At 38.3% G+C, this 11,151-nt stretch overlaps 2 protein-coding genes across 3 annotated transcripts; one reads left to right on the top strand and one right to left on the bottom strand.

Moving 5' to 3' along the window:
- Positions 1-460: 460 nt before the first annotated feature.
- On the bottom strand, positions 461-4,515 carry mrps24 (mitochondrial ribosomal protein S24). The gene is made up of 4 exons (XM_063480521.1): positions 4,281-4,515; positions 2,904-2,981; positions 2,247-2,358; positions 461-990 (listed from the first exon to the last, which is right to left on the bottom strand). Exons 1-4 carry the CDS (start codon positions 4,320-4,322, stop codon positions 707-709), a joined length of 516 nt encoding a protein of 171 aa, XP_063336591.1. The 5' UTR covers positions 4,323-4,515; the 3' UTR covers positions 461-706.
- Positions 4,516-5,367: 852 nt separating this feature from the next.
- Positions 5,368-10,240, top strand: nudcd3 (NudC domain containing 3). Of its 2 annotated transcripts, none has more exons than XM_063480520.1 (6): positions 5,368-5,734; positions 6,098-6,288; positions 8,023-8,155; positions 8,244-8,387; positions 9,217-9,405; positions 9,693-10,240. In XM_063480520.1, exons 1-6 carry the CDS (start codon positions 5,537-5,539, stop codon positions 9,801-9,803), a joined length of 966 nt encoding a protein of 321 aa, XP_063336590.1. In that variant the 5' UTR covers positions 5,368-5,536; the 3' UTR covers positions 9,804-10,240. The 2 variants fall into 2 exon arrangements, with proteins under 2 accessions (XP_063336590.1, XP_063336589.1); XM_063480519.1 differs by having other exon boundaries at positions 6,098-6,405; positions 9,693-10,237.
- Positions 10,241-11,151: the final 911 nt, after the last annotated feature.

Below are 11,151 nucleotides of genomic sequence, written 5' to 3'. Positions count from 1 at the left end.
GGACTCAAAGCCATCCCTGATATCTCTGTAATCTCACCCCGACTATGAACCCCTCTGTCGCTCCTACTCCACACCTCATCTAACGAGCTTGAAAAGAAAGCAAAAAATGCAACATCATTCTTTAAAAAGATATGGATGGATGGGGGCTTTTCCATTGCTGAAAAAAAAAAACCACTCAGGGTAGAAATGTTTCTTCATAGGATAAAGGTGATCAAATCGACACTCTCGTTTAAAAGGAGAGGTGAACCCAAATCACGACAACAAAATTGCCACACAGCATCCCAGAGCTCTGGATCTTCTTCCGGGAGGGGTTAGAGGTTCAAGTATTTCTTTTGTCACCTGTCTGTAAATCTGCTGATGACACAGTGTTTGATGTGTTTTCACATTTTAAATACTCAATAAATATGTGCAGTTATATCAATTTCCTTTGCAAACCAGCACTATAAAGTATCTCTCAGAATTCAAGGTTTTGGTCATTTATTTAACTTCAGGAACAAAAATTGATGAGCATTTTATAGAAACCGCAACAGGTTTCACCAGCTAATTTTATAACAACAGTGATCTACTTTCTCCTAACTTAAAACCCTTTTGAGGACATAAATAAAACAAATATTTGAAATCTGCTCATTCATTTTTCAAAAATCAAAAAGGTCGAAACTGGTAGCACATCTACTATCTACAGAGAAAATGGTTACGGACAGTTTAATCAGAGGTACTTGTACACAATCTTATCCTGCAGGGTCTGAATCTCTAACTTGACAGGGCATTTGTAAAAGTGTGACAGCAGTGACTCTGTATAGCCAATCAGGAAGTAAAACTTCTGTGGTGGTAACTTCTGTAGCATCACTGCGCACACATTCAGTAAATTGCCATGCCTTTTGATGACAATCTCATTGGCCAGGCACCCGTGGAACGTCCCAAACATGAACCTCCGAATGAAGACATCTTCTACAGTGCGTTCAGCTGCCCCATCCTCTCCTTTGAGGTTACCTATCAGCAAGAGGAGAAAAAAAACTGGAGCTGTCATGAAAGATTAAGAGGAATTTCGACTGAATTACACATTAGCTGCTGCTGATGGACAAAGATGTGCAAACGAAAAGATCACTGCCTCTTCAGCAAAATATTTATTAATATGGCTCACAGTCACATCAGACAACATAAATCTTATTTTAAGTTGTTTTTTTTTACCATGTTTAATATTATTTTTAGAGATATATTTGAAAAGTTGAATATTTATTTTTAGGCCTTAATTTTGCTTAAATTATGCATTTTTCTGTAATAAACTGCAAACACCATATGCAGACACTGAAAAGTATCAAAAGACAGAGCAGCAGAGTTTAATGAAGTCTAAAAAGACTATAAAATGAAAACACTAGTTGCTACTGTCTGGCCGTGGAGAGGACAAACATCATGACTCTATAAATTGTTTCCCACAGAATGAAATGAACAGCAGCCAAGTGCACTGAAGCGCAGCAGGGAAAAGCTGTGTGCTCGGCCTCACTTAAATATAATCTGAGACACTGAACTGGACCTGTCCCGTTCGTGATGCAGTCTGGATGAGTGAAATTCTATTATTTTATTGCTCTGTTGTTTAGCATGTGTATGTTAATTAACAGACTAATATGATAAATTCTGGTTCCAAAACACCAACAGGGCTGCAAGCAAAATACTAACAGGGAGACTTCAAAATGCAGAGTCTAAAGCCAACAGGTGATGTCACAGTGGCTATATCCATTGGTTTTCTTTACAGACTATCATTGCATTCCATATAAAAGGAATGCAATGATAGGTCAAAAATCAGCTGTCTCATCTCACGGTTAGACAGGGCCAAACCTCATGGTTTGCCAGCTTTTCTCTTTGAAGGTGCTTGATTGCTGTGGTTCTCTTGAACAGATGAAAATATTTAATTAAATGCTAAAATGAGTTTGGACTTGGAAAATGTGTTGGACACACTTTGAAAACATGGAAATATTTCCCAGTATCAGTGTGTGGATGACCTGTGCACAACACTTTAAGTCAGGGAGTATTCAAGCTAAAGTGCATAGTTTGGTTGGACTCAGTGATGATTGGTATGTAGTCTGAGAGCTATCCACAACAGGGAAGCACGGAATGCTAATGCTTCCTCAATGACTGCTTCCATAAAAATCACCGAGTTAACTAATTCATGACCAAATATGTGAGAGGACAGTGTGCATAAAATCAAATGTGCCTAGTGAGAGCATATTCTCAATCTCAGTCATGCTCACTGGTGTGCTGTGACAGCCATCCTTTGCGGTGGCCAATGTGGTGAGGATGATGCGCTTGCTCATAGGTCACAGGTTTGTCTCCTTTCCCCACTCGGATACGAGCGGCTCGATTCTGTAAAAGGGAAAGACAAAAGAGCACCTCTTTGGTATATTTGGAGCAAACACTATCAGACACATTGACAGTTAATAATCTATGACAACCTAATTGCCTTTGTAAAAGCAACAAAAAACCTCAAATTACATTTTTTTTTAAAATGGTTGTGACCCCTGAACCACTCTGACTGTGGCTCTGGTAAAGTATCAGAATACTTCAGGTGATACAGCAGCAGGTTTATAAAACGTCAAATAGGAAATAGGCATTTGGACAGTTTGTATCTTTCACTCTAAATGATTGTATGGGGATGTTTACAATTAAAACAAAATTAATATATACAAAATACAATACTATTCCCATAAAAGGAAGAGAAGGAGCTGCTTCGGGAGAGATATGTGCTCTATCACTATATTCTACATCTGCAACAATACTTATTTAGATTTTATTTTATCAAAATGAGCACTGATGTAACAATATAGAGTGTGAAAGTTAAAAAGATAAACACTATGTTAAACAGTTAGTGTTGCTGATACAACAGCTCTGAGACGGTCAAGGCCACTTACCTTGCAGCACGACGCAGTAACATGGAGGCCCCTGCTTCCAGAGAAGCTGCACAATGAGCTGGACCAAGCTAAGGCGCTCTGCGAAACAGGTAAGGCAGTGAGAGTGAAAACCAGTGAGTAAGTATTGAATTGATGGTCAGAAATCATTTCAAAAGCAAAAAGGTACATCTGGCTTCTCCCTTATTTCCCAAAGGGGATGTCAAAGCATGTGGCTCAGCATGTTTGACTTAGCAAAGATAAGCTGGAAGTCCTTGCTGATGCAACACTCCTACTTAGCAGGAAGAGGTGTTGGGCAAGACGAGGCTTTGTAAAACACTGAAATGTCTGAAGCAATTGTGCTTGAATTGTAATACCTACTGACCACTCTGGCAGTCATTACATCTCCTAATGCTAGTCTGTGAAACAATGATGCATGCTAGCATTGGACAAACAAGAATACTTACTAAAACTAATAACTTATTACTACGAATAATTATAATCAAGACATGTTTTGGAAAAATATCCGTACAAACATTAATATTTGGATCTGTGACTGCAGTGAACAGTGTGTTTCAGCGAATTTTATTTTCTTCCTGTGTTAACATGCAGAGGCTGTTTCAGTTGCTTAATAATGTAGCGCAAAATATTTCAAACCAAGTTATGAAGGAAAATACAAGGAATGGAGATTTTGACTCAGGCCCTCTTGTCTAACATCAGTGTCTGATTTCATTAATGCTCTTCTTGATGAATGGGCAATTATTTCCACAGACAGCCTCCCCAATCCTGTAGGAAGCTGATTTTGCTGCAAAGGTGAAGCAACTCTCCACTAATGCTTATGGATTTAGCGTGGGATATCACAGAAGCTCCTGTGGGTGTAATGTGCAAGTGGCACAACACTTTTGTCCATATAATGCATTTCTGCAACACAATGCACAGATGTCTTGGACATAGTGTCAGAGATGCTGTATCGTCAAATCACAGCTAGTCCAAACTAGTGTCTTATGAATTATTCCTATTGCAAATTGTTTTAAAGCTGTTTAGTAACGAGTTTTTAAAATGTATTTGTCGACGTTCTTAGTATTCAGAATGCAGTTTCAGACATTTTGATAAGGCAAAAGGCGTAGTGCCACAAACAAACACGCTTGGCTTCTGTGGTCATACAACGCAGTAGTAACAAACTGACACAAACTTTTGTTACATGTCTGAAATTTTTGCTATTTATCACGTAGGAACTTAGGCAGCCAAAAGCACGTTAGCTAACCCCTAGCTTAAAATTGTTTATACATAAAGTTTTACCAAAGCGTAGCGCTAAATTAATGGGTGCACGCCGATAGCTACGCGGTTAACAAGACTTCATATAAATTAATTAAATGTTACGGTTTAAAATGACTTTCTTACCAGCACCCTCACGCTCCCTATGCTGCTCAAGGACGCCGCCATGTTTTCTTCAAATTATTAACTCGTGGTACTAAACTACAACACAGCAGACACTCTGTTTATTACTGTATAAATAGCCGAAACTTTTCGAAAGCTCAGTAATAATTATAACACGTAAAAATAACAAAATTAACGTTTCTATACTGAACTTGAGCCGTATACTGGAACTGTTTGTTCCACAGGCAGTTTCCACAAGTTTCCACCGGACAACTATTAACCTGAACCAACCGGAAAGAGGGAAAATAAAACTTTTAAGGTAGTTAAAGATGAGTGATATTTTAGAATCAATCATAGTCTTTATTGACATTGCGCTTGAAGAACAACGAAAATTGTATGCAAACACACAGTTTAATTTACAGCTTAATTGCAAAGTTTTTCCTCACAATATTTTCTCGTACGAATTGTTATTTAAAGCAAGTTAAAATTCCTATTTTTAACAGATGCATTTTAAAATATACATTTTTGTTACCTAATATGTACTCTTTAGTTTTTCTTCTAATTTAACCATAGTCGTTCTTGTAATTATTAATGATTAATTTGCTTTAAACATTAAATTATTATTGTGTATAATATACATTAGTACAGAAAATTGTTTTGCATACTCGAGTAATTTTATGGTTATCATTATGTTTCTGTTATGTATTAACTGTGCTTTATTTTAAAAGAGATTCTTTGAAACCATATACCCTATTTGAAAACATACGTCACTTTTCTTGCGATTATATGTGTTCGTTTATACTTTTACTTTATTTATAGTGGGTCCACACTGCAGTGGTTCGCCTAACAAGTGAAGGTCAGCCTAAAGTAGCTTAGCCTATCTGTGCTATTAAAAAATAAATACATAAATATAAGTCAAGAACTGAAAGGGAGGGGGCATTCCTCCCTTTACAAATTGTTTCGATTTTGTATGTATTAAAAAAATAAATAAATACACAAAAACACTAAAAATAGCCATAGCTTGTTTTGTTTTGCTTTGTTTTGTTTTGATACCCGGTACCCATATTTGTCAAAGACTGCACACTTATTTTGAAAACGTTGCACCGGAAGTATTTGTATTGTTCTGGAAAGAGGAAAGTAGTTGCTAAGAAGCGTTATCCTACTCGTCCCACTTATTTCTATACTTGTATTTCTTGGCAAACTGTCATTATTTTGGCGGGATAAGTATTGGCTGGAATAATTTGAAGACTTGTTGAGAGGAATAAAGATTGAAAGCTGCGATGGCGTCGCCGCTGGAGATGACAGAGATGTACGATAATGCTCTTCTGGGGATCCTGCAGCACGTTGGGAACATTCAGGACTTTCTGCAGGTCTATTTTGGGTTCTTGTACCGCAAGACGGACTTTTATCGCCTGCTGTCGAGTCCCAATGATAAGATGGGTTTCCCTCCAGGTGTGGCAGAGAAGATGGTGCTTAAGGTGAAATTTATCAACATTTAAACCTGCTAAATGTAAATACTTTGGCAACAGACATGACTAAGTGTACAGTTTGTGCACATGCATATTATTTACAATCACAGGTTAAAGATGAAGCTGTTATAATGTTACGTACACTTCTGTGGTCCTCGAGTTTCTTAGACTGCAGTGATTCGTCGATGAATTAACACCTGCATAATACAAAACAACTCCTGTGCTTGGTGATAGCCTTGCAGTCTATATGAGCCACAGACCTATAGCAACACATTTGTTATTGCCCTAAGACTTCGGTGAAGATTAAATCCTATGCTAGAGTTGTCTGCTTCTCAAATGATCATAAGCGATAACCTTTAAATCTTTCCTCAGACATTTAAGTTATTCGAGAAGTTGGCGGAGCACGACAGAGAGAGAGCAGTGAGCGAGCTGAAGAAGAGAGAGGAGACTAGGTATGTTCCTCCTGCAGTACAGGAGCTGGAGGTTGCCTCTGAGCCTTGTGAGGAAACCAAGCAGCAGAGCACAGAGGCGGCGCAGATGGAGAACTCCCCCTCAGGTTCTGGGTATGTTTCAGCTCCAGCAGCCTCAGGCACATCCGTCTGCTCTCAGCAGGATAGCAGCAGCAGTTCAGCAATTTGTGGAGATCAGGCAGCTGCAGCCAGCTCGAAATCCAAAGCAGAGTGAGTAGCTACTAGCGATTTTTAACCTTTGAAGCATCTGTTGTTTTAAATATGGTCCAACATAAACATCACTCTGCACACTACAGTGTCTCAGTAAATGCACTTGTGAAGGTCAATTTTAGGCCTTAAAATGACTTTGTGACAGGATGCAGACTTCGGTGAAGGTTAGTTGCAGGTTCTGTTGCAGGGCTAACGCAGAGAGACAGACAACCATTGCACTAAAGGCAATTTAGAATCACTAGTTAACCTAACCCTGCTAACTGTATGTCTCTGGGCTGTGGGAGGAAGCCAGAGTACCTGGAGAGAATCCAGGCAGACACAGGGAGAACATGGAAAATATTTATATTTATAAACTAAGACAGAAAATGTTCACTGCTAACCAGCTTAGTTCTGCTGTACTTTGACATACCCTATATTGCCAAAAGTATTCACTCACTCATCTAAATCATTGAATTCAGGTACTCCAATCACTTCCATGGCCACAGGTGTATAAAGTCAAGCACCTATGCATGCAGACTGCTTCTACAAACATTTAGGAGCTCAGTGAATTCCAGCATGGTACCATGATAGGATGTCTCCTGTTCAACAAGTCCAGTTGTGAAATTTCATCGCTACTAAATATTCCACAGTCAACTGTTAGTGATATTATAACAAAGTGGAAGCAATTGGGAATGACAGTAACTCAGCCACAAAGTGGTAGGCCATGTAAAATCACACAAACAGGGATCAGCAGATGCTGAGGTGCATAGTGTGCTGAGGTGGAGTCAATCGCTGCAGAACTCCAAACTTTATGTGACCTTCAGTTTAGCTCAAGAACAGTGCATAAACACACTCCTAAATCTTGTGTTAAAGCTGCAAAGGGTGGCCCAATATCATATTATACCCTGTGGATTAAGAATGGGACATCACTAAAGCACTTATACATATGAAGGGTGACAAGTGAATACTTCTGGCAATATAATGTATAACCACTCTGCACTGTGTGCGAGCAATGCTATGTGCAGACTAAAGTGCCTCAAATTTCAGCAATTTTGAAAAAGACAGAGGAGAAGGAATAAGTGCCTCGATATTGGATGAGGTTATTGAGATTCACGTAACAATATGAAAACTCTGTAATAATTAACAGAAGTTGAATGATTGCAATAGAGGCTGTAATTTGTGTACTAATTATAATAATGATGTCTGATAATTGCAATCAGACTTAAGTATAGTAATCGCCTCCATAATGGAAAACTTAAAGATGCAAGATGGATGGAGGTGCAACAGGACATATATAGGTGCAAGATTCATTCAGTCTTGAAAGTGACTTGAATTTGTCTTGCTGAGAAACCTTGTATGATCATATGAATGTGGTTAGTCTTGTGCGATAGGATTTGTTAGAGGAAGAGAGTACGTTGATGCAACAGTTGCGGTTACATTTGCTGTTGAACAGATAAAACTCTTATACTGAGCATCTTGTATGTGTGTGCAGGGTTTCCACCAGCTTAACAGTGGTTCTTACTTAACTTTGGTAGCTTCAAAACATTTTAAATAATGAGGCTTTGCGATAACGAAAGATTCTGATTCTGAAATGGCTCTGGCTTTATATAAAAATTGTATTTGAATTTTGTGTTTCAGAAGTCAAGAAAACTTCCAGTCCAATCCCGACAGTTACAATGGGGCAGTGAGGGAAAATTATAGCTGGTCTCAAGATTACATGGATGTGGAGGTCCGCGTGTTTGTGCCCAAGACGGTTGTTAAAGGCAGACAGGTGAATGCGCCTCTATTTAACTATGTGAGAAACCAGTAATACTTTTTTATAACACTTTACTTATTGTAACTGTGTTCACGGCCCACAGGTCAGTGTTAGTCTGCAGACCAGTAGCGTGAGAGTATGTGTGAGGGATGGAGCCGAAGAGAAGACACTGATGGAGGGTGAATTCACTTACAAGATTAACACTGAAAACTCTCTGTGGAGTCTGGAACCTGGACACTGTGTGGTTGTGAGTACACATAAGCATTATCTGATTTTTGTAATAACAACTAGAACACTCCTGAAGAAAAAGTGGCAATAAATGCATCTTCTGCTATTTGAGTTATCAGAATATGAACTAACAAGAGTGATTAACACCTATCAGGAGCTAACATCTGGTTTTATGGTAGTAAAAAGAAGAAAGAAGGTCACTGGCACTGGCTTGAGTGGCCTGACTACTGGCTCATAAGAGGTTGTCATAGCTGTTCCAGACTTGCTTCAAAGCTGATCAGCGAAATCTTAAAATCAATTGTAAAACACGAAGCCAAGCCAGGAGGGAGGAGGCGAGAGTGGCGAAGGAGTTGCACTAATGTTGTATAGAGAAATTAAAGATTGACTTTTCCATTTCAGAGTTTGAAAGCTCTGATTTAATTTGGAAAATTCAATTCTCTATGAATAAAAAGTAAAATAGGAGCTACAGTCCAACCTTTATGTACACCGAAGGTGACAAGAGCTGTAGATGATGAATAATGTGGTGATCGAAGACAAAAATCTAATTTTATTCATGTTAATGACTATAAAATTACTTATCTTTGTGTAAGATATTGTTCTTTCCCTGTGGGGATATTAAGTTTATGTCATGGACAGGAACACTAGACTCTACAGAGAACATTGCATAATGGGATGTTTTCATTTAATGTTTAGGTGAGAAAGACTTAATGCTCTCTAGTGCTTGGATTAACAGGATAAGTGTAAAAATGAGTTCTGCTCTCAAAAAAGTAATTTTATCAAAAGCCAGCGTTGGCTTTTCAAAGATTGTCTAACATATTTGAATTGAACATCCTGTCTCTGAATTGCAGTTGTCACTGAACAAGACATCAGAGGTTTGGTGGAATGCGGTGCTCAAAGGCGAAAAGGAGATTGATATAAACCAAATTAACCGTGAGCGTTCCATGGCAACAGTGGATGAGGAGGAGCATGCTGTTCTGGACAGGCTCACATTTGACTACCACCAGAAGCTGCAGGGAAAGCCACAGAGTCATGAATTGGTAAAGAGCAAATTAAAAAATAACACAAAGTATTCATTACACACACACACACACACACACAGGCTATATCTATATTATCTATATCTAAATTATTTCAGTAAAATAAAAAGGCTTATCTTATAAATCGGTTTAAATGATATTCAGTTATTGATTCAAGGCCTTAAAACCTATTCTGACAAATATAGTTGGAAGTCACTGCTGTAGTGCACCTGGATTGTGTGTGAATTGTGAGGACGTTAGCATGAAAGATACATACATAACATATCTGTGTCCATGTTTCTTTGCAGAAAGTGCATGAGATGCTGAAGAAGGGATGGGATGCTGAAGGGTCACCTTTCAAAGGGCAGGACTTTGACCCATCTATGTTTGACATCCCACCGAGTGCCGTGCAGTTCTGACATGCCACAACACCTCAGCCAAACATGAACTGAAGCATCTCCATTTGAAGAGCTCATGGCAGCAGAGGCAACACTTATTAACACCTTTGAAATGCTGGAATGATGGAAGTTTGTCCCTAATAAAAGAAGCTGCAAATTTGTTGAGATTGGTGGGAAGGGAATATTTCCATATTCTGACAAGGATGAGTGATTAAATCGAAGCTGATATGTACTATTGTACACTGACTCTTGATTCAACTCTGCAGTGCCTATGTGTTATATGCCCTACTGATTCTGTTTTTATTTCAAACTGTGATGAATACCTGCTGGTTTGCTGGTTCAGCTGCCTTGCTCTGCTGTTAATGCCTAAACCTAAAAATAAACAAAAAAACAAGAATTAAAAAAAAACATCTAACAATTTACAAAAAAAATATGAAAAGGGTTTTTCTTAACTCCTTGACTCCACACCACTCTTTGGATAAGAGGTTTTTAAAAAAAAAAAAATACAGTACACATCAAAACCATACACAGTGTTGTTGAAATAATCATACGTTTTACAATTTTATACATTTAACTTAAATATGTGAAAGCATAATCAAAACTATTATAATCTTTTAAATAAATGTCAAATAAAATCAGACAGCTTAATTTAAACTTAACTTATTTAAATGATTTAACTAGTAGGCAGGACTGCCTTGGATTCTAAACCATGATGGTGGTGATGAAGATGGAGGCTTGGATGAAGCTCTGAGCAATGTGGGAGATGTGGAGAAGGTGGATTCTGCAAAGGAGTCTGCAAGGGACAGTGAGCAGTGAGAGTTAAGATAAGTGGTATGGAGGCTGATTGGTTTAAAGATGGCGGCAGAAAGACGATTGGACTAGAACAATGACATCAGCATTGAGTTTTACAGCATGGGGAAAGTAGAAGTGATGAAAAGCATAGACTAGCCACCAAACACTTGATTAGCAGACAGTGTAATTACAGATGTGTTAAAAGTGCACATTAAGCTTAGGGATGCATTACTTTAACTTGAGGCTAAAAGGTTCATAGTCTTATAATAACATTTACAGATATTAAGGCATTTTATTTTACTGATGTTTCAGTTTTTTTTAAATTACTCACTGACCAATGATAACTAGAGATAGCTAATGTTAATACATGACTTTAACAGATATCTATGGTACCTGCAACGTAGACATCAACTGTGTGATGCTATCATGTCAACATGGACTAAAATCTCTGAGGAACGCTTCCAGCATGTTCAGTCTATGATGAAGAGTTAAGGCTGCTCTCCAGGCAAAATGTGATCCAAACTGTCACTAGCAAGCTGCATCTGTAAAGTATACTTATGTTGTGGCCAGCTTCAGC

The sequence above is a fragment of the Pelmatolapia mariae genome, linkage group LG7 (genome assembly GCF_036321145.2).
Source record: "Pelmatolapia mariae isolate MD_Pm_ZW linkage group LG7, Pm_UMD_F_2, whole genome shotgun sequence".
NCBI classification, from domain to species: Eukaryota; Metazoa; Chordata; class Actinopteri; order Cichliformes; family Cichlidae; genus Pelmatolapia; species Pelmatolapia mariae.
Note: the sequence above shows the minus strand (reverse complement) of the source record. Positions and strands in the feature narration are given on the sequence as shown.

Bases quoted from the DNA above. Each gene is read 5' to 3' on its own strand.
- mrps24 (XM_063480521.1), bottom strand. From the start codon at position 4,322: ATGGCGGCGTCCTTGAGCAGCATAGGGAGCGTGAGGGTGCTG. The intron at 2,982-4,280 runs GTAAGAAAGTCA...CCTGTTTCGCAG, and splicing joins TAGGGAGCGTGAGGGTGCTG to AGCGCCTTAGCTTGGTCCAG. The intron at 2,359-2,903 runs GTAAGTGGCCTT...TCCCTTTTACAG, and splicing joins TTACTGCGTCGTGCTGCAAG to AATCGAGCCGCTCGTATCCG.
- nudcd3 (XM_063480519.1), top strand. From the start codon at position 5,537: ATGGCGTCGCCGCTGGAGATGACAGAGATGTACGATAATGCTCTTCTG. The intron at 6,406-8,022 runs GTGAGTAGCTAC...TTTGTGTTTCAG, and splicing joins AGCTCGAAATCCAAAGCAGA to AAGTCAAGAAAACTTCCAGT. The intron at 9,406-9,692 runs GTAAAGAGCAAA...GTTTCTTTGCAG, and splicing joins AGCCACAGAGTCATGAATTG to AAAGTGCATGAGATGCTGAA.